General features: G+C 41.7%; 1 protein-coding gene across 1 annotated transcript in view; it reads right to left on the bottom strand.

Moving 5' to 3' along the window:
• SGK1 (serum/glucocorticoid regulated kinase 1) overlaps positions 1–22,981 on the bottom strand; it is a 78,913-nt gene that overhangs the window by 40,386 nt on the left and 15,546 nt on the right. Inside the window, exon 2 of the mRNA XM_069787269.1 lies at positions 12,207–12,422. Coding sequence (XP_069643370.1) covers positions 12,207–12,422 — 216 coding nt within the window. The remainder of the gene's footprint in view (positions 1–12,206; positions 12,423–22,981) is intronic.

Raw genomic sequence — 22,981 nt, 5'->3', positions numbered from 1 at the left:
AAGCCTGTTACTATCAGCCTCACCACAAGGCTGCTGCCAAGACACTGAAGATTCAAAGCTAAGTATTCACAGCAGTTTCACTGAAAGAAAAAAACTATTGACAAATGTTCTAGGAAGGCACTGGCACTTTTTTTTCCCCTAAAGTTCTTTGTGAAACTTAGAAAGGGACATCTTCTAAAGATCTGCTGACAGCTGGTTAAGGAAACTGGTATAGACTTACCTATCTACAAATATTCCTATAGGCCTAATTTTCACTCTTCTCAGTATTTCTGGAATGAAATGTGAGGAAGAATCGGGCTGCTAATAGGATACATGGCACTGATACAATCTGAGTTTTGCAGCAAGAGACTTGGAGAGTGTCCAAATTGCCTTTTTCCTGTGCTCCTCCAGTTATAGTCTGGGGTGAATGGTAGGCTCAGCATGGTCTTCATTGTGTGCTAATGTGGTAAAAACATAGATTCACAGCCTACAGTAGCAATCCCGTAGCTATAAGAGGACAAAGGGGACAAAGATTGCAAACGTTGCCACCACTGGCAAGCCTGGGAGGACAAGGAGGAGCCAGATCTGCTGGTAGAGTACCTTCTGAATTGAGTGTGAAACGCCCCTCCAAATGCAAAGGCAAAGCCCTGGACTGAAACCATGGGAGTGGGCATAACTAGCTCAGGAAATGGCTGGTTTGCAGTTGTGTTTCATGTTCAGTTGTGCCTGTAAACAGGATCCTACAAGAGGCACACTGTGAAGGAGGAACTACCTGAGCCTAACAATCTTTTATGGTGTATCCATGTCTTCCAGGGATTAACGCCCAGTTACTTATTTTCAAAGATTCCTCCCAAAACTGTAGAGTGTGGAAAGTATTAAGTAGCACTTATTAGGGCGGAAAGTTAATCTGCAATTCATATGTGAAGTGATATCCTGAATGTGTGATGTGTCAACAGCCATATAACCTGTGATAAAAACTTTGCTTGGTGCACAGTTATGTCAGCCCCATTTCACGTGGCTTTCAGATGTTGATGTGGTAACAAAACTCTGGTCTTGCATGTGGAGCATGCATGTGGCTTCTGCTCTGCAGATAACACTGACACAGTATTGGCAGAAATTTTTCTCTTTCCTCTTCAGGACAAAATTGCATTGATCAAAGCTGAAGAATTTGAAATTCCCCTCCCTGCCATGCAGTTGCTATATTATGTGAAGGGAATATGAACCAAAAGAAGATGGTGAAAACTAGTTATAACTAAAAAACTTCACTGTAGAACAGATACTCCCTTTTTATAGTATTGCCTTGTGTGCTCCTAGAGAAGGGATGATACAGAGAGAGTATTTCCTTTTAAAATTTGTCATCCCTGAAGGTCACTGCCAAATAGCTTCAATTACACCTTTTAAGAAGTGGGTATTATGAGACATAATGAGCAAGAGTTCCTAGAGGCACTACCAGCTCCCAGTGCCCCAGTTTCTGAGATCCTGGCTTGAGGTCCTATGCAGTTCCTTGGCACGAGGAGTGTTTCCCACTCACCTTCTGCAATGTTTTTAAAGAATAGCTCAGTGCGTGTGTATCCAAAAGCCAAAGTGCCTAAAATTGCTGGTCACTTCTGACAACTTAGTATCAATGTACATAATCAAACCTAATATTTTTATAAAATGTTACTTTGACATGTTAGGAATATAATGAGCATAGTTTACTGACACACTGAATTTAAAAAAGAAAGCCACCTTCAGAGACAGCTGAAACTGAAAACCTTGTAGCATTTCAGTCATGTATGGCAATATGAAAGCAAAGCTAAACAAAAACCCTCCAGACTTTCAATTCTGACAAAAACAACTGGTGATTGAAGTAAGGTACACAGATTTCTGAAATTCTTCCAGTTATAGTAATCGGATTTTAAAGATACTTTTCAGATATATGATATTTATCTTGACAGAGTCTTACTCAACAGTTTCATTGTTTCATGCAGTTCGCTTTGGTGCTTTGAAAAGAAAGCAAGTTTGTTCTTTTCATCTGTAGCCATTCCCTCAGTAGCTGTCATTTATTATGTAGAAAAAAGGATTGTGTTGTATTTCTGTATGCATTTGGCTTTGCATGCAGCTATATTTTTTTTTTCAGTAGATGTATCTTGGGGCTTGGGGAATTGTTTTGATGAAAGGGCTGCTTGTTAAGCCAAAATATCTTTATCTCTCAAAAAGTCTCAGTTCCTGTGGGCTAGATTAAAATAAAGAAACCCTTAAGAAACTAAACATCATCGTCTTAATAATGCTAGCTTTTAGATGTCTGTTTTCTAGGGTACAACCTGTAACTCTAGGTGTATAGGTACCTCTGCAGGTACCTCTTTAGAAGTGCTAGATGCTTCATAATAAGAGTAACAACAGCCACTATACTGACAACAGAGGGGGAAATCATTAGCATGAGCTAACTCCTTCCTTTTAAGAGTGTTTTTTGAAAAGCATGTCAAGGACATCAATCCCTCTTTTTATCTAATAGCTGAGGCCTCACAACAAATGCTCCAGTTGTGACAGGTCTTGTATTAATGCCTTTTCAACCTAGAGAAATCAAATCTGTTTCTCCTGCTTTACATGAGGCTGCCTGAAATAGAGTTGCATGCCTGATGCCTTGGCCACTCTCAAGAATCAGGCCTTTGGGAAGCAGACAGGAGCTGTAGGTTTCCTTCTCAGCTACAGCGGTGCCTCATCCCACAATTCCTTAACACAGAGATAAACCTTGCAGCGGTGAATGAAGCCCAGGAATCATCTAACCTGAGAGGGTGTTCAGGCAGCCTCACCACGGTTTCAGCAGGCTACTGGGTTTTGTGCGTGGTCTTACAGAGAGATGCAGCTGCAAAAGGAGGCATTCACTGTATCCTCCATTTTCACTTAACCAAGCTTATTACTGAGTAGTAGTTTGAAGATGCTTTGGGAGTGGGGACGTGTTTGTTTTCCCCACCTACCAGATCTTAAAATGTATCTAAATTGCAGTCTCTGCTTTCCTCAGACTTCCACTTCGGACTTTCAGCAATAATACATGAGAGGTACCCACTCCTAGCAGCTCTCCTCTTATCTTTCAAGGGCAAGAGAGGATCCTATGGCATTCTCTTGAAGACCATTCTTGCACACTAATCCTGCTTCATGGTTTAGAGAAACACATCTAGCCCCTTTTTGTGTTTTCTACTTGCTTGCTCAGCACTATTCTGTAGCACCTAATTCTGTCTCTACAATACAGAAGACAAGTATTTAACTGTAGGCAATGGATTCTGCTCCAGAAGACAGGTGTTGTCATCAGGTGCTATCACACTCCTCTTAAAATGTTTATTTGTTTTATCACATTTGTAGTTTGTTTGTTGTTTATAATTTTTTGTTGGCTTTTGGGGTTTCTTTTTTGTTTTGTTTTGTTTTGTTTAATCTGTCTGTAAATCCATTTTATCTGCAAAGACAAAAAAATTCTTTGTTGCATAGGAAAGCAAACCCCACATGGTTTCACATGACAGCTCACTGCTAAGGATTTCTTAATTAGGAGGGTTTGGCTTCATTTTCAGTTCCGTAAAACTGGTCATTCCTAATTTATAGAAGTCCCATGGCCCTGACTCCCTCTTCTTCAAGACTTTATAGATGTCAGATGGGATTACTCTCCCCCCAGAGCTCTCTATCAGGAAAATGTGATACTTCTTTTCCTCCAAAATTAATTCCCCAACTCTACGCAAAACCAGCAAGGAATGTTAAAATCAGTGCCGCCTTTGCCAGTAAGGCTCCAAAATGGTTTTGAAATAGTGTGACTGTTATGAGTCTGAGTAGGGTTTTTTTTGTTTTAATGGTAATGTCAATGTGATGTGACACAATATAGGCCATGCAAATTCTTTGTGCAGCTGCACTGCTGCTTCGGAAAGAATTATCTTTCCATTAATGCAAATGGTCAAAAAAGTAGACTTATCATGCATCTTTCAAATCCATAGAGTGCATTACAGAAACTCTTTTAGAACATCCTGTGCTGACTCTTCAGAGGGTGAAAAAGATTTCACGAAGTGAAAAGGGTATAATTGGATACAGAGCAAGTACACTGTATTAAGATAGGAGACACTGAGGAGTCCTGGGATCTGGGAATTGCATTAAATTACCTTAAATGAGCAGCATGCACTGTATTAACTAACATTATAATAGGATTTTCTGAATGCATGACTTTACTATGGAGGTCTTAGGCAATTATAACCTCTTTGTGCAAAGAGGAAAATTCTACATAAAAGGTTATCTGGAAGTTCTAGACAGAAAAATGCTAATACTTATTTATAAACTGCAAAGGAATGCAATAGCTGTAACACACTAAGATGAGAACAAAATTACTCACTGTGTTACTCATACTGACCAAGACACTTGGGATGTCTTGTGATATCAGTGGCTTCTTGGGATAGACAGACCAGCATATATAGGCGAGCTGGAGGAAAAAACAAACTTCTCCTTATGGAACATGTTTTTGGGTCAGAAATGCATTTCTTTAGAAAGAAATAACATACAAGACTTAGTCCTCCCAATCCTCGAAAGCACAGTCTAGACAGGCCATGAAATGACCTTTGATGGGAAGAAGGGGAATCAAATGGGCCAGGGGAGGAACTCGTTCGGAGGGTCAAGTCAAGGAGGTTTCAGCTCACCCCTCTGCTCCAAGCAGTCCTGCTGGTGACATGGCCCTGGCCCCAGCCAGGTGGCAGAAGTGGCCCTGCAGCTGCTCCTGCCCGCTGCGTCCCCCTTGTCTTTGTGCAGCCCTGGACCCCCTGACTATGTTGGAACATGGCTTATTGTTCCCTTGGTGGATGGGCTTGTGTTTGGTTTTAAGTCATACTCAAGTATTTTACGGACCTAGTCTTTAGCGGTCTGCATGCGGTCTCACGCACACATTTGTGAGTTGTTTTAACTTCAGTGCTGTTACTTTTTAAGAGGAGTATTAATTGCCTGTCAGATTGTTTTTATGACCTTGTCACACAATGCAACAGACTATTTATCTATTATGAAACACCGAATTACCTTCAAAATGAGCTGAAGCAATGATTACAAGACGGACAATGAACAGATTAAAATCAAACTCCAATGGAGGAGAGCAACTCCAGTTGTCCCTGCTAAATATAACCTTTGAAGACCAAATCAATCTAACACAGTGTTAGGCTGTAAAAAATATGTTCTTTTCAAACAAAGAGCTCTTTGGCTGGTTTTGTTCACTATCTTCTTTGGCATCAGGTACTAAATATTGCCAGAAGCAGGATTCTGGAGAAACAGAGAACATTGTTCCATTCTAGTAAGCAAATTTATTGACCTTATGTATCTGGCCACTTGCTAATCGGAAATGAGCCTTGTCTGTCCAGCATGACAGGACAAAACTAAGCAGAAATTTGGTCTGTGGTGTCTGGCCCAAATTCCTCACACTCACTGTGCTGGGTATTTTCTGGTTACTACCACCAATGTAGAAATTAACTTTTCTACATACTAATACATACTAATATACTTTTCTCTGATGCCTGTGACTGTCAGCAAAGTCATTTGGATCTCTGAGTAGAAAAGGTGCTAGATAAATGCCATATTAAAAATAAAAATAATTTTTAAAAAATTGAGAGAGATAGAGAGATGTCATTTCCAGTCCAGGTATTATGGAAACCCCGTGGAAAGTACAATAAATCATCTTCCAGCTGCAGATTTCCTCAGGGAAAACCCTTGACAATTATTTTCTTTAAAATAGGAGATATTTTAATTATTTTCAGTAGTGCTGCACCAGCATTCAAAAAAGAGGAAAGCATGTTTTTGGTTTTTGAAATTGACTTGTCCAATTAATTTACTAAATGTATGGCACTAGAACAGACCTGTGATGTATGTACAAATGACTGAGTGCCTCACTGCATATTTGTAAAGCAGATGATTGATGTATCGCATCATTTCTTTGAGTCATGGAACTGATTTATATGCTCCGTGCTATATAGACATTCGCTTTGTCGGTTGGGACCGTAAAATCCCCCACAGGCAATTGTCTGCTATTCAGTCTTTGCCATTCACTGAAATTACACATAATTTTAGCCTGTGCATTTGCAAACTGTGCTTTGCCATTTCCATTTGAAAACGCTTTTGTGTTAAACATTTTTGACTCGTCTAAATAAATATTATCCATAATAACCCTATATCAATCCATTACAAAACCATGAAAGTACGTACTGCATTTAGATTTAATCCCTGAAACAAAGCCTGTTCCCACCTCGCTCGCATGTTGCTTTCACAGCTGATCTCACAGCTGCTGAGAAAGTTGAGCAACAGAGAAATCTAAGATTGCTTTTCATCTTGCTAAAGCTATAGGATCTGCAGTAAAATCACATTTGAGTCCCTAGTCTTTGGATATACACATGATCAGATTCCTAAAGTACAGACACCTATTGGCAGATACATAAGCCTGTGCTTATGGGCGGAGATATGTATTCAAATGTTCTCAATTCAAAATTCCATCAAAAACCCATTAGTGACAGATTTATATCAATAGCTAAAAGAGCTTTAGTGCAGTCAGCTAGAAACAACTATTTAGAAAATAGCTGTAAGCTATGCTGGTGAAAATGAGTTTTCCATTTGAGACTGTCAGCTTGCAGGATTAAGGTACAACTTTGACTCGTGGTGATCCAGAAAATATAGACTTTCTGCAGCCACAGGTTGCTGAATGGAGTGAAGTACAAAATACCTTCTCTACTATTCTAATTGCTCATATTGAACCACTTGCTTCTCTAAAACTCTCATTTTCACAGTGGTATAATACAGATTATCTCTCTGTATGTCACTTTTACGAATACAAGGTGCAGTTCCCAGACTCAGTGGGATAAAGCCCCATCCTCCAGTGTTACAGGATGTAGCAAAATATACTCTGAAATCAGGAGTAACCAAGTGTAAAGGCAAGAACATCCTACACGTGAATACATTAAACTCCAGCTGTAAGTGAGTTTGACTCTTCTGTTTTGACAGACAGTGCCAGATCTCTGTAACTCTTAAGTTTAAAGTCTGCTTGTAATGTTCAGTCTTTTATACCATATACAAGATTTTTCTCATTGTATCTATGCTATATGTTAGCTTAAATGGAAACTTTTCAATTGTTTCCCATTTTTGCTTTCTAGACCTATCCCTGCTATTTCATTGTTGCAGTGGAGCAGGCAAATAAAGGGCTACATTTTTTTCTGGAATGCGTTTAAGAATATGGTTATTTTCTTACTAGCAGCTTTTCCTGGTTGCAAGAAGGGACAAAAGGGAAACAAAAACTCATGGAGATGATCTTCCTAAGTGTTTCCCGGATCCCTGTGTGGGGAGATTCCAGCATGCACAAGAGTGACAAGGTTTCTTACACCAAGTGAACCTGAGCTGTAGGCTCATTTGACCACTGGCCTTTTTGTCTGTCCTTTCCTCCTTGGCAATCTCTTCCTAAAGGGTCCTACTTACTAGAGCCTCTACCAGCCATTTCAAAGTGGATCTCATTATATAGATGAAGGGAAAGAATGATACAGCTTGGCCTGCAAGGCCTTTCCCAGGCATTTGTTGCCCTGGTACCGCTGGTCTGTCCTCAATCACACTAGGCATATTTATTTCCCTTCCCTCCCTGTATGTCTCCATAAGGGCAGAAGTAAATTCAGTGAATGGAGGGCTGTACTCTTCAACAAATGGGTAGAGGGTCTTCTTTGCTGAGCATTGGATTGACCTTCTGAGCTACCCTGAGCTGAGGTCTTCAGTAAGCTACTCTCTGTGGCACCCAGGGCTGCCTTCTGGAATAATCACAGTTAATTTAAGACCCTGCAGGGTGTACTGAGTATTTCTAATTGTTCCATCAAAGTGCGTTACCGTGTTTCTCTCTTTATCAAGTGTAATCTGCCATCAGGTTGTTAATTTGCCTAGGTTTATTAAAGGCTCTCACAGTCCTCTCCAGATTTGATTTCTCTGAACAATTCTATTACCTGAACTTCTTTTTTTTTTCACCTACTATTATTTTCCAAATTATGTTTTATTGCAGCACTTTTCACATATATTCATTGCAGAATTAATTGTCCCATACTGGGCGTTCAGGATTTCCATTTCCTCTATTGTGTAGGTGCATATGTTTGTGTATTAACTAGCACTTATCAGGGTGTAAATCACAGGTGCCTCATTGCCAATGCAGATCATTAAATGTAGGAGAGCCTTTTATCCAGAATGGGTGAGAAAACCACCCTTTCCTAAAAAGTCCAATCAGATCTGTCACCAAACTTTCTTTACAGAGAGCTAGTCAGATATTTCTTTATCTTATCTCCACATTTTCCTAGTCCATTAAAAGGCATTTATTTTTAAGATGCCCCTTTACACAATGTATTTCACCTGAAACATACTCTTACCCCATTTCAAATGCAGGTTTCTAGAAGCTGTATGTTATTTATAGGAGAGATTCATAAGTAGAACTATCTCAAATAATTGCCCAAACTTTGGCTTGGGTACATTTTTTTCAGCATTCCTCATCTCTGAAGCAAGACTTGAAATATAGTAAAGTGCTGAAATCTGAGTGAAATCAAGAGCTTTCTTATACACAGGAGCTTTGAATGGGTTTTAATAGTAAAATAAATTCCTGCTATTGAACTAATCACATGATCCGAAAGTGTTTTTGAGAATAACTAACTTCCAATAAGCTGCAAAGGACTTGTCTAAAAAGGTGGCAGCACTGAATTCCCTGCAGCCCTAAGCAAGACTTTCCCAATGCTCCTTCACAAAAGACACCAGGCAGGGATGTACTGCGGCGGGTGGAGGAAGACGGGGCAATTCCTGCAGCAGCCTCCATCCTTTTTCTACCACCAGCCCCACAGCAGTGACAAGAGAGGGTGAAGAGACCAAAACCCTTTGCCAGACCCACCATATCGCATCTGATGTGGGGACAGATACCTTCTGGGGCTGGTGGGGCTCAGTGCCCCACTCAGCATCCATGAGCCCCCAGTCACACAGCGGTGGCTGTGCCCAACACACAGAGATGCTCCCGGCAATTTAAAATCACGTTGCTGTACGGAGTAAACACATTAGTTTGCTCTTTCCCTCCTCTTTTCCCTTAGCTACAGGCAGCGTGGGGTTTTTGTTTAGCTTTGGAAAGAAAAGATAGCTTTAAACATTCAGGGCTTTGGTCTACTAGATAGAGATGTGTCCGTGGCACTTCAGGACTAATGCCAGCTGATAGATAGGGCAATAGGAGCTTTTTACACAAAGAAGAAAGAACAGAACAAGCCTTGAACGTAGCTGTTGGCTCTGTTTGAGAAAAAAAGAAGATATGTTGAGCTCACTAACAAGGTCTGTTATCTTTTGCTTATTTACAGAAAGGTCTGAAACAAGGGCATAACAATACAGTGTAAGTGGCATATACAGATCACGGAGAGTATGAAGGATTTTTGTGTGTGTGTACGTGAGTATGATTTACCTCTAATAACCCAACTTGGTAAACCCTCACCTGAGAGATTTAAATCACCCCCGATTTTCACCATGTTCCCCTCTCCCCATTTAGTAGACTGCTAAGCAGGTCTAAAAGGTGGTTTGCCCACCCTTTCAAAACCAGCTTATTTACATGTGGTATTCATTGTACAGTGCAGCAATTTATTTTGAAAGGGAATTTACCCTTCTCATCAAGCCAGTGAGTTTTATGCAACCTGAAGTATGTAGATAGACATGGAAAAGCGAGGAATGGTTATTGTAAATCATTACCCTGGCAGTGGTCCAAAGCCCTTAGGGCTTCAGCTGTTACACTGGTAGAGCAGATATAAGCTTCCATAGAACTAATCCATGTCGGTTACAAAACCCAATAATATACCTATGTAAGTTAGTCTTGTGAAAATTAGCATGGTTTTCTGGCAGTGCTTGAAAATTATCTAGTCCACTGTACACAATGCGGAAAAAAATGTCATAAAAATGTAGAGATAATACACTACCATACAAATAATAGAGGAGACTTAGTAGAGGTTACATCAGTAATCATTTATAAACTCCAGCTGACACATGCCTGAATAGAAAAGCCTGGGAGGTGGAAATGGAAGAATATCATAAGAAAAAATCTCATTATTTAAAATACTTTCATTTTCAATATAATCTTATTTACGTTAAGTCAATTTTTAAAGACTCCACTACATAATTACCATCACAGTAAACAAGCAATAGTGATTTTTTTCCCTGGTTTTGTGTTGGAAATAAGAATAGAAGTACAGACAAGTGTTCCCTTGGGTGATGTGGTTTAATCAGATTGTTTTTTATAAGGCCTTTTTCAAATTGATCAGAATAGCCTGAAACATGTCAGAGAAAGCTTATTGCCTAGAACAAGCCTTTAACGATATTTCACAGCTGATTTCGTCGTGAATTAATTTGCCCTTGAGCAAAAGGACAGGGTCAGTAGGACCCTTGTATGTGTTGGTGTGGTGCATAGCACAAAGGAACTATAATCACTGAACCAGCACCTGGCTGCAGTATTGAAATCAACAGAGAAGGAAGACTAATGAGGAGAAAGGGACAAGAATTAGCTAGGAGAGACAACTGGCACACCCCAAGCTCCCTGCCGGCTTAACAGAGACGGCATTCCCTTCTCCTTGAAATACGGACTGTCTCTGTTCAAGTTCATTGCTTTAAAGTGAAGGGAGTTATCTCACATTTATGCAGCTCGTGCCATTTGTAACCCCTGAACAGAATCTCACCCAGCAACTCTCTTTAAGCCTGGAAAAGATCAGACATGGAGCTCCTTCAGCCTTTATTATTAAAAGCTTCCTGCCTGGTTTTACTGTAGAGAAAGAGGCAGTGACCTTACATTTAATCACATCAAAGACTCTGTGCTTTAACTTACTTAAAAGACTCCTTATGCAGGATAGCTTTATCCAAGGCGTCTTTCGCCAGATGATGTTATTTTTAAAGCAGCATGCAAAATACCCCTCTTGCTGCAGACTCCAGCTGCTGAGTAAGCAGCCTCTACACTGCCTGCAGTAAGGAGACTGAGGGAGAGGTCTGGGGGAATCTGTGTTCAGCCAAATCTATGCCATATGCATGTAAAACCGAATGGAAATCAGTCGTGAGGCCCTACAGCTGTATAGGAGTACATGTGATTTATGGCAAGGCAACGGATTTGCAGAATCCTCCGTTCTTTGGTGCTTTCATTTTTTAATGCTTCAGCCTGAGCAAAGATAATCTTCTTAATGAAGTAAAATGGGGGAGTAATTAGCTCCTCCGCTCATGCATGTGTTTCACCAAAATGTCTTTGCTGGATTTCTGAATTGCACAGGACTTCCATTTTTACCTGCTGTTTGACTTTCCCTGTTTAAAAATGCAGCAGATGTAGCATGAAAAAATGTTTCTGCTGTGAGCTGTGTGCTAAGGCTCTGATAAATGCCTTGTCACATTTGCTCTGCTTTGTACTTGGAAAGATTCTTATTTGTTTGCTTTTATGTTTCTACAACTCTCTCCTTTCTTTTGTGCACTGTTTCCAGGCAGGGATGGTTCTGTCAGGGAAGATGGACTCTGAGCAAAACCTGCTGTTCTGCATTTGGCTTTTCTCCACAGGGATTAGGTGGAGCTGAACGATGAATGAAAGGTCTGAAGTCTGCCTCAGAAAAGCCCCTTCCTGACCATTTCATCTCAGACGCTTACAGCTTTGCCACCTTCACATCTGCGTGCAACTGCCCAGCGCTATACGCAGAATGATGTTGTCATTTATAACCTACCAGCATGACTCAAGGCAAACCAGGGTTTCCCTTCTGCTTAAAAGACCCACTGAATTGTTCACCTCCAGCTCAGGAAACTCCCTGAGCCAAATTCTTATTTCTAAAGAGAAAGCTAGATGTGGTTTGAGGGGGGAAGAAGGGTGGTCTTGTAATTGTGGGACAGAAGGGAAAAAATTAACAAGTCCTGGTCCTTCTCATTATCTTGGAAGGATAACATCACCTCTCTGCACCTTCGTTTCTGTAAAACAGGGAAATACTCCTTAGTGTTACTACTGATCTGTCCAAATACTGAGAGACTACATCACAGCACTTTTGTGAAGAACCCTTTGTTCCTCATGCTGTCCATGGGTATCAAAGTTCAAGGTAGAAAGCAGAGCCCAGATGTGCGCAACAGCCTTGGTCAGCAGAGTTTCGGATTTTGGAGAATGCCCTCTCTCCAAGGGAAGCACAATCTCGTAAGTACAGACCTGTTATCAGTGTGAAACGTGTAAACAAAGTATGGGGGAGGAAAGAGCGGCTTACTTTGCTGCTTTTCTGGCTCTCCCAGGAGCAGGACTCGGCCTCCTGAGGAGCGATCCCTCGTTGGAAAGGGTGGTCGCTCAGGCAGGTCTGGCACAGCGGAGGCTCGAGCTCCGAATCCCCTGGAGGTAAATGCATCACAGTGGACGCCGGGTATTTGAGGCTGGCATGTGGGTGCTTTTCAACGCTGACCATCGGGCTCTTAATCCACCTTCGTACCTGCCGACACAGAAAGAGGTTATGGACTCTCTTTGCTTTATGACAGTGGCTGGGATGGTGCAGCAGGGTTTCTGATGCAGATAAAGGCACAGATTAGGGAAAATAATCAGATACCATATAGGGTCAGGATCAGTTTTCTATAGGAGAAGGTACTAGGCCATGTGAGGGTGTATGTGTGAACACACACCATAGCCAGGCTGTTTATGCTGAGAATCACTTGCTGCTTTGTGCAAGTCTGCTATAAGTTTATCCACAATACAAAGTTTTCAGGCTTTATAAAGATATTAAAATATACAGTACTGCTAAGAAGAGAAAGACAACTACCCAAAGCAAGTACTCCCAGCCTAGACAGCTCAATTCCCCCTGTGGAGAGAAAGCAGGCTGTTTTTGCAGGTATACAATCGTAACACTATCAGCTTTCTGCAGTCCTTTTTCAACAGCAATAACTCTTGTTTCATCTCTGACTTCATATACTATCTCGGCAGTTTCTAGATTCAAGAGTCACTTTCTCATGTCGACCTGCCCCGAATTTTGACCCTGACTCCTCTAATCTGCCTTCCCCTGCCTCCTCCTTGTCTCTGCAGCTCCCTGGCTAGGAGCTGGTACACTACAGCAGGAAGGACACTATTTACGAGCATGATACACTGTGCTGGCAGGGCATGACGTCAGCCTCGTGTGCTTTGTTTGCTCTTCCCTTCACTTCTCTGACTGTCTGTTTTCTGCCATGGGAATCAAAAGTGTTGGATTTTCCAACACGGTAAGTGAGGAGTCAGAGACCTTTCTGAGCTCTTTTTCCAAGTCATTTTGTACTATGAAAGCAAAGAGCCCACTATATGAGCTGTGCTATATTTGCACTCAATCTGATCAAAACTGTTTCACTTGAATGCGAAGGATAGATAGGGACATATCAGGATATGTTTTACCAGCCCAGAGGGGGAAGGCTGAGACAGCCAGAGCTGACCGCCCAACCACCCTCCTATTGACACGAGGCAATCTCTTTGCTCTGCGAGCTGAATCTCCCGTCCGGGCAGGGGAGTGGGGCAGGGCTGCAAGGACTCACTCTGGGGTGCACAGCCCTCATCTCCCTCCGCTTCTGCAGGGGTAAGCCAGAAAAAGCACTTGGCCTCAGCATTGCCATGCTTCATTAGGAGATGATATTTGCCATTAGAGGATGCTTTACATCAGGAAAATAAACATTTTATGTTACATTAGTCATAAGCATGATGCCAAGTGTTTGATTAACAGTGGAAGTCTATTTCGCAGCAACTGGTTACCAGGATCACGAATGATAAACAAACAGAATGAAACATATCTAACCAGCCTTCTGCTGGTGACTCCTCCGTGAACGATACACCCGCAATTGCCCTGCTGTGCTGACCTGCCGGAAATCTCAAGGTTAGGAAAATTTCTCTTCCCTCTCTATGGAAACCAAGCAAATAGATGTCCTTCTGTGGGCAAATGACCCACTTCCACTGCATTCCCCATTTGAATTTTTTTGCAACATCACTTCATGTGGATGACATTAGCTCCTACCTCCATGCTCTGGAGCATCTCTGAAACGTCAGCCCCCCTTTTGCTCACTATAGTTCTTGGATGCTGTAGCTGGCAGGTGCCATGTCTGCGTGCTTTTGTACAAATTTTGCAGAATTGAAACTCAAGTGCTTAAAGTTCTGTGGAATCATTTTTCCAGGATGTTAAAACCGTATATGTTTTTTATTGAACTTCTCTGCTTTTATAGTTCCTAAATTCCCTACTAGTGCAGAGAGATTGTTGGCTCACCATTTTCCTTATCCAGACTTTTTTAGCTTCAGGTTGGTGGGTTGAAGTTGTAGGGGGAGGGGTTATTTTTTTCAGATTTCATTTCAATAAACATATTTTGAAACGGATCTTTTGACTTTGGCAGATTTTAAACACATTTCTTTTTGCCAAGCATAATGGATTCTATGATTATTAAGCACATCATTAAATATATTACTCTCCCCAAGTAAATTCATGGTTGTGTGTCTTGATCTAATTCCAGAACTTGGTATGTTGAAAAGAATAATTATATTTCTGGTCAAAAAACCATGCTTGATTTTCCAGTGTAGCTTTATTACGGGAAGCATACAACGTATTTAATGTGAGTCTGAGAGGAGTAAATGACTGTTCATTTTGTCCTTTTTAAGTTAGGCCTGGTTATCAGTTAAGTCTCTTCTGACCTGGTTCTGCCTTTCTTCCTTGATGTCCTGCATCTTCAGTCATATCATTATGGGCGCACACAGTGCAGAACTGTGCATGAAAGAAGAACCAAACTGACAGCATAGAGGGGCCTGGGCTGCAATGACCTGCAGGTTCAGTTTTTCTTAAAAATTCAAGGCACATGGCCCAGTCTTTTGCTCGAGACTGCTCGATTGCATACAGAATCAACTCAAGCAGGAATTCAAATGCAAATCTGGGTTTGAGATTTCATTAAGACCGAATGATGTGTGGTTTTATGATTTCAAATTCAGGGCATTTGCAGTGACACAGTTAAACAATAATTTATATTGTAGCTTCACCTGTTGTTTCACTGTCTTGTGTTTCCATTTACAGATCTCTAGCCTGCCTGTGTATTAAGAAGCATTCAAAATGTGACCTGAGTACTCCTGAGACAGCAAAATCTGTCTGTATCAGATGATCTTGTGGCTGTACCTTTCAATGGCAATGAAATATACATGCAGCAGAATAATGATCATAAAAATTATCCACTAGTGCTTTACCTTATGTGAAACAAAGTAACAGGGCGTGCATTTTATGAAGTTGCACACACGCAAGTGTAGGTGGCATCTTCTGGCTCTAACATTAGCAAGTGGTTCCTGAATTCAGGGTGAATCCTAAATAATTTTTCATACTATTGTTTATTCCAGGCTCACTCCTGGTTTTACCTCAGGTACATACAGGTACATTTTTTCTGACTGACATTTTGTTGCTTAAAAATGTTGGATTAAATTGATGTTTTCACATGATAGGTCCATATTATTTATACGTTGCAGCCTGTACTGAGAGATGAAGAAGTAGTATGATTACGAACACTGGTCTGGTCATGTTGTTGTTCTGTTTAATGCAACAGGGTTTTGGGGAAACTAAGCTGGGAAAATTTCAGGAGCATCCAGCTTTGAGATTGAATGGACCAGGAGGATATTTTTTTTGAAAAGGTTGGAACCAGTTCAAATAGGTTAGCACACCCACAGTTCAAATGCACTGGCAGCGAAAAGGTTTGAAACAATTCTAGCTTTCCTTCATAGGATCGGGCAAAGTTCAGGTTCATATATGTCCAGCCATGTCTGCCTCAGACCAGGATGCCGTGCTGACTCAGCGAAATACACATAACATTTCAATAAACTTAACTGAGTCACTCTGAAAAGTAATATATAATCTACAAACGTCAATAGAAACCCGAGACCTGCATAGCTAAGCCCAGGGAAGTTGTTTTTCTTCTTTCTGAAGTCTTTGCCTCCGACCGAGGCGCCAAGCCGGGGCTCTGTGCCGCCTGCCCGCACGCCCAGACCTGCCCGGCGGCCGCTCGAGGGGAGCAAAGCAGGGGCTGCCACTTCAGTGGGTGCCAACGCACTACCTCAAGAGCCGGCGTGTTTGTTATGTTTAGAACTTGCCTACATGGATGTGTTAGTGTCCGCTGGCCCAGGCACGAATTAGGCAAATACACGCTCAACCCTTGTGTGGATGGCTTGGTTCAGAATTAAGATGGGCTTAATTCATTCTGTAGCTATTTGCTTCATTTATCCAAGGTAAAATTTCAGGTTTTATTCTGAACTGAAAGGTCCATGAGGACTTTAATGACATTTAACTAATCTCCTCTAATTTCATATCTTCGGCTAATTCAGACTAATGTCCTTCAGCATCCCTCTGTAGCCAAACCCTACGTTTGCCTTTTGAAATTCATAGATAACGCAGAGTAACATGCACAGAAGAGTGTGGTAATTGGTAAGAATACTCTGAGTGGAAAATGAAATGATTCACCACTGGCTTTCAACATGTATTCCTATCCAAAAGCATTGGAAATATTGATTTGAAACTGGAAGTATGAATTGGCAGCCCCTTCGTAGCAGCAAGGCCAAGAGCAGACTTCTGAAGAAAAACAACTTCCCTGGGCTTAGCTATGCAGGTCTTGGGTTTCTATTGACGTTTGTAGATTATATATTACTTTTCAGAGTGACTCAGTTAAGTTTATTGAAATGTTATATGTATATATTAGTCATTGAATTGTAAGTCTACACTATAGGTTTTTGCCTGGCTTTAACTGACTTCAAAGATTTTTGCGTATTTAATATTTACATTTACACTAGACAAGTGCCTTAGATCTATAGCTCTGTTTGACTTGGGCTATCTTAAATGTCACTAAAGATTTCAAAGTGCAAAGCTTCATTTCTTTTGAATTCACTTCCACTAAAAAAACTCCCGCAGTGAACTGCACAAAAAAAGGAAAAAAATTTTGAAGAAATTTCTCACAGTTTCTTCCCTGACTGACAAAGACAGATTAGCAAGGAGGAGATGATAGTTTGTTATTTAGGGCATTGTATGATTCTCAAATACCACAGGGCTAAGAGCATCATTCTTCATGGTGATGTAAGGTGTATTTGATTATTCAACTACATTATTTTTTTATTCTTACCATGATATCCATCTACCAGTAAATAAACTAGAGCCTACTCCTAGCTGCAGGAAGCAATTCTGTTCTGAACTGCTTCTGAAGATTTCCGTACTTTCATTTCCAAAGCGAGGTTCTTTAAACTCCCCAGACAACTTCATCCACTGTTACAGAGTATAAGCAGCTGACTCTTTAAGTGTGTCTGAAATAATCCGCATAGGACTGAGCAGAACAAAAAGGGCTCCCCGTTTCTCTTGCCCCATCATGACTATAGTTTCTTTATGTCTTTTTCTCATCAGCAACTCATACCTTCTAGAAATTGCTCCTACTACACGCCTGTTGTGGTGTGCCCAACAGTTTCTGGCTAAGCTATAACTGCATTTATGAGATTCACTAATTCTTTGAAGGTATGGCCTCATAGGCCTGTGCAGATGGACACGAGTCTGCTTTGCTGGTGGTGTGAGCCGAGCAGCTGCCAGTCAGGCGTAGTGCAGTAGCTGCACATCAGCATCCCGTCATGCTCAGGGCTAGTGTCTCTTGCTGCTCTCTAAGGCTGAGCAAGGGATCATCTGTACTCATCCATGCAGACGGGCTTGAGATTTGTCAAATATTGCCTTACTGCTATTAGCTAGAATTTAATTCAAAATGTTTCAGGGAACCTTTGCCTTGCCTTGTTTGGGTAGAAAAAAATTCAAATTTTCAAGTCAAATGACGTTTTATTCTTTTAGCCTTGAGGTAGAACAATTTGTTTGGAACAAATGCAGTCAACTTCACAGTCACCAACCTGTATGGCTGGGAATAAACTGAAGTATACCTCTCCACCCTGTCACATTTTAGGATTTTTTTGTACTTCTGATTTTGTTGGACCACCAAAGGACCTTTGCAGCTAGTCAAAGTTGTTAGGTATTTCTCATATTTCTTGCAATGACCACAAAAAAAATTGACGAATATTTTCCCCATCCTTTAAGATAAGTGAGTTCAAAGGAGTGTTGCACACCCTTCTAGTACATAGCCATCTGTCACTAATCCTAAACGAAACTGAAATGTGACTGTTCTTAGAGAATAGCTTTAAATACCCTTTTCTCAAGCATGGCCTACAACATTGCTGAAAGGTGCACAAGTATTATTTTTTTTAAAGGCCTTTTATTTTCTGACTCTTGTTTGCTCTAGTTCCTTTGTTTGCTTTACTTTCTCAAAACATGATATCCAACAGTGATAATCACTCAGACTAGAAAATTGCCAGATGTGATTAAATGAGATTTGCCAAGTTCCAGGGTTTTTTTTCCACTCCTGGCTTTTCCTCTTATGTAATAGCAAACAGATACGGCTTTTAATTTCATATGGCTCAGTTGTCAATGGCATCAGTAGACTCAGCACATTTTATACTTTAGTCAGGTATTCATAAGCCAGTCCCCACCACTGTAATCATAAGCGATACTTTCCATGAGAGAAACACCAGCCTGTTCTCTAGGGCCACTACTGATGCAGATGTGGCTTTTGCTGGAGGGAAGCAGGTGCCAATGGCACCAGTGGCCATCCTGGGCTGTCTTCCCTGGCTTTGGCGACTCTGGAAAGCCCAGTGCTTCTCAGGACACCGACAAGCTTGTTTCCTGGCTTCCTAGCTTAAGGTTTGACTCTAACCAGTGCTGAATACACTGGAGAGGAAAAGGCGCCTTATGCAGGGACCTGATGTCTTGCAGGATTAGGCCCTTTGTGGGTGTGAGAGTCACTTTAGAGCACTAAGTCCCAGTGCCTGGTGCAGACTACTGATTTTAGTAGCATTTAGCAGTATAGTATGAAGATGCATATTCTGGAGCCATAAATATTAATGTGAAAGAAGGAGGGCATAAGTTTGTAGACAAATTTGATAGGCCATTAGATATATAAAGTTGCAAACATTTCCTGAGGGCTGAGGGTAAACTGAATGCTGGAATGGCTTAAGGGAAACTGTGGAAAACTGCTTGAAGGTCCAATATTATCAGCCAATTCTCAGTGAAACATCACACCCATCAGCGCAACAATATCAAATTTAATCTGATGGCCTGTGCAACCATATGCTCTGTATGGCAGCATTTTCTTCCTCTGAAACTTTGGACAGGCTTTTTTCTGGTTTTGTGGGGGATTGGAATAAACCACTCTGCGCTTGAACTCTTCTGTACTTAAATTTCCATTCTTTCTGACTGTTCCTGTTCGCATCAGTTCATGGGTTTTCATGGCTCTCAGTCAGCTCCTATTTACTCTACATGTTGCATTGCAAAGTCTCTGGATATTCATTTCCCTACTAGACAGTATCAAATACCTCAACTGTGATCTAGGTCAGTGCGTGTGTGTGTGTGCGTGTGTTACTTCTGCCTCCCAGTGATACAAAATGTACTTTTCTCCTTCTCCTATTGCAGTTCATCCGATCTGTTCTTTCCTTTTCCTGGCGTTATCTAATTGCACCTCGACCAGGATTTGAATTTTCATCCATTATGTAAACCCTAGGTGGACACGGAGCTCTTGGAATCATCTCTCCCGCAGCCTTGAGGGCAACTGTCAGGAAACCTATTTAAATTACAATTAGGGAGATTACAGAATGAAAAGCTCCATTGTTCAAACTGTATACAGTCATCTACTTAAATGGAAAGTGGTAAATGAGAGGCAGGCTGATTAATGCCCGGACTGAGATATATCACTACTCTCTAGCTGGCTTCGACATTTAATTTGTCATGTCCCATGGGAAATGCAGCACAGCAAAAGAATCAGTTTGTCAAATCACCTCAAGCTATTTTTTCCCCTCCAGAGCCCTGAGACACATCACTTTGTTGATTAATAATCACATTTTATTTTAAAAAGGAAAGTGAAGGGCAACTCACTGCATAGTCATCATTTGCCGCTTTCTCTGCAAGCCGAGAGGCTGCTTGCTAAAAAGCAGGCTGAGGCCAAATAACAGGGCACATTGTTTCCACCCAGGCCTGGATGAACATTGCCTGGATTCACGGAGTTCAGCCCTCCAAGCGTGCCAGGAGAAAGGTTGCGGGCATGTGAGGGAGATCCAGGGAAGGATGAATCGGCCACAGCTCGGGGTGGAGGGGTGCAGGGAATGACGACGTTCTTTACAGGAGCCCTGGCACACTTTGGTCACGGGCACTGGGTATTGCAAGATAGGGGAACGCAACGCTGGCTGCGACAGGACTCCTGCAAGCCCTAGGGAAATACATGCCAGTTGTCTGGGGTTCAGTTTCTCCTCCCATCCTTCTCTTCCTTTGCTGTTTCATCAGAAATTCTTTAATCTTTGTGGACAGCCTCCACCTTTGAGTCTGCCTGTAAGTGTGACTCTAATAAATAGCACAAAGAAGAGCACATGAACATTTATGTGATGGTCTTAACTTGATGCCTTTCACAATCTTCCTGGCATCCCAGCAATTGCTGGAACCATAAGGATTGGATTAGAGGATTGATCTATCCTAGTTATAGGGGGGAGGTTTATTATTTGGAATGTGTAATAATCCACCATCTCCATCTGCCTCCAGCTAGACGGATTTATGCTGTACAGCCATTGGGCAAACTGGTCTGGTCCATCACTCCACCAAACTCAATGCATAGTTCCCCTTCTTCTCATGTCTCCAGGTTTCCTCCCATAGAAACCAGTGCACAGGGAGGAGGACACAGTTGTCCCAGCATGACAGGGACTGGGGCACATACCTGAGTCTGAGGGCTGGGAAGCGTTTGTGGGTCCCCCAGAGCCAGGTACACTCCTGGTTCATGCTGAGAATTTGACGATTTCTGTGCCACATCTCTGGTCAGGTTCATTGTGTTGTGGTGAGCATCTCAGGGCTTTTGTCATGGTTTTTAATCAGTACTTTATTGCTATTTACACACACACACACACACTTTCCCACACCAAAGTATTTCACTTGCTGTAACAGCTTCTGGCAGAAATCAAATGTATCTAAGAGGAAGCATAGTAAATGTTTCTATATTTGTTGTTGTCATCAGTTGCAGTGTTAACACTTGAAGTAAATAAGGCAGATTTTTATGATCTTAAGTGTGAATGACACGTCTCCAGGCCACAGCAGCAAGTCATCAAAGGTGAAATTCTTAAAAAAATACTTCAGCGTGTGACTGCAGTCAGGCACCAATCCCAAAAGATGATGGGTATCAAAATGACTTGAGGAATTTGGGATCCTCTAAGTACAGATTTAAATATTGCTGCTGAACAAGTCGCATCCATGTAAGTCAAGGCATGAAGAGCATCAGAAAACTTAGGCACACCAGTAATGCCAATAACGAGTGTTAATGAGCACACGGACAACTGCCTGGCTGATTTTCCTGTTCCAGTTGATGGGAAAGCTCTTGCCAACTCCAGTGGTGCAGGAGAAAGTCTGTAAATCCCACATCCCACATTGATAGCTAAATTAGCTTTTGCTGTGCTGATTTGTTTGAAATGTGGCACAAAAAAAATCTAAACAACTGAACAGGTACCACTTAGGGTTTTTCTCTCTTCCTTCCTCCCATGTTGTCCTTGATAACAGTTGTTAGTCTCATGGGATTCTTTTCTCTGTGAATAAATAAATAACTCATGTGATGGAATCAGGTAAGAGCTCTTGGATCAATTGTAAGCACTGATGGCACTTGTTTCTACAGGAGATGAGACAATACATTCATTGTCCACACTGGTGTATAAACACCCTCTCTTTGACTATTATGTCAAAGAGGAAAACAAAACAAAATGGGGTTTATTGTGTATATGCAAGTCTAATCTTTTCAGGCTACCAAGTTAAAAGTGCTTTTCATCTAGATCAAATAAAAACAACTTGAACAATACAACCCCAAATCCTATCCAAATAGTCCGAGTCTGCTCGCTCCTGCCTTCTCTTCTCTATTCTCTTATTTTATGTGAGCAAAGCTAATTGCCAGTAAAGCTAGGCAACGTTTATTTTAACTCCTGCTCTGATAAACACCACATCCCACATCTATTCGTCAAAGCCTCAAAGCAGTCTGCAGGGTACTGTGAGCATGTGAGCCAGACACAGGAGCCAGGGAATTCATGTTCAGATGTGGATGGGCTGCAAAGGTAGCTGAATGAAAAAAAGCCCAAGCAAAACAAAGATATCTCACTGTACTTTTTCTCCCTTCCAGTTTTCTGACGCAATAATTATGTTGCTATTTTGCATCCTTCGGTAGTGTGGGCTAAAACATCACAGCATTATAAAGCTTACCTGCAGTACAAAAATAATGGCTGCAGCGGCAGAACACAATGGATGACTGGATATAGCACCAAGTCTCATTCAGTAGTCATCCTTAGCTATTCAGTCAAAAGCTTCATACTGTTCAGAGCAGTGAAGCACACTTTGTGCAGCCTGAAATTAATAACTTTCCTTATTCCTAACTTGAGCCTGATTCTGCGCTTCACTAATCTCCTTTTGATTTGGCAGAAGGTGACCCTTGTAATCTGTTATATAGTATTGCATACTAGCCTAATTTTTTATTGATCTTTAAGGCAGCCAGGACCATTAGATGAGCTGATTTAGGGTGCTCAGTCCTTCTGGCCCTGTGAGACAGACGTGCCAAAACATTCACAGAGCTGCGAGACAGACTATATACCTCAGAAATCTGCAATCTTCCCGGAGCGGCTCCAGGTGAGAGATGGCAGTGGTTTTTCACCGGTCGGCTCCTTTGCAAGGCAAGGATGGGCTGGGACCTGGCAGCAGGGACCTGGCAGCCCGTGCAGGCTCACCTCGCCTGCAGCGTGGCATGGCAGTGCCGTGGGGGAGGCTGGCACAGCCCTGGCCAGGAGCCCCAGTTGAGCACTCAGGAGCTCTGGGGTGGTCCTCTCGTCCAGCAGACCTCTGGGTAACACGGGCAAGGGAAATGCCTTTGTTCTGCTGTTCCTGAGTCAAAGGAGACATGTTTGAGCAAAGGCATGTCTTCCAGGAAAATACCCACCATTTCT

Source organism: Haliaeetus albicilla, chromosome 7, assembly GCF_947461875.1.
Source record: "Haliaeetus albicilla chromosome 7, bHalAlb1.1, whole genome shotgun sequence".
Classification (NCBI taxonomy): domain Eukaryota; kingdom Metazoa; phylum Chordata; class Aves; order Accipitriformes; family Accipitridae; genus Haliaeetus; species Haliaeetus albicilla.
This window is presented reverse-complemented; position numbering and strand designations above follow the sequence as displayed.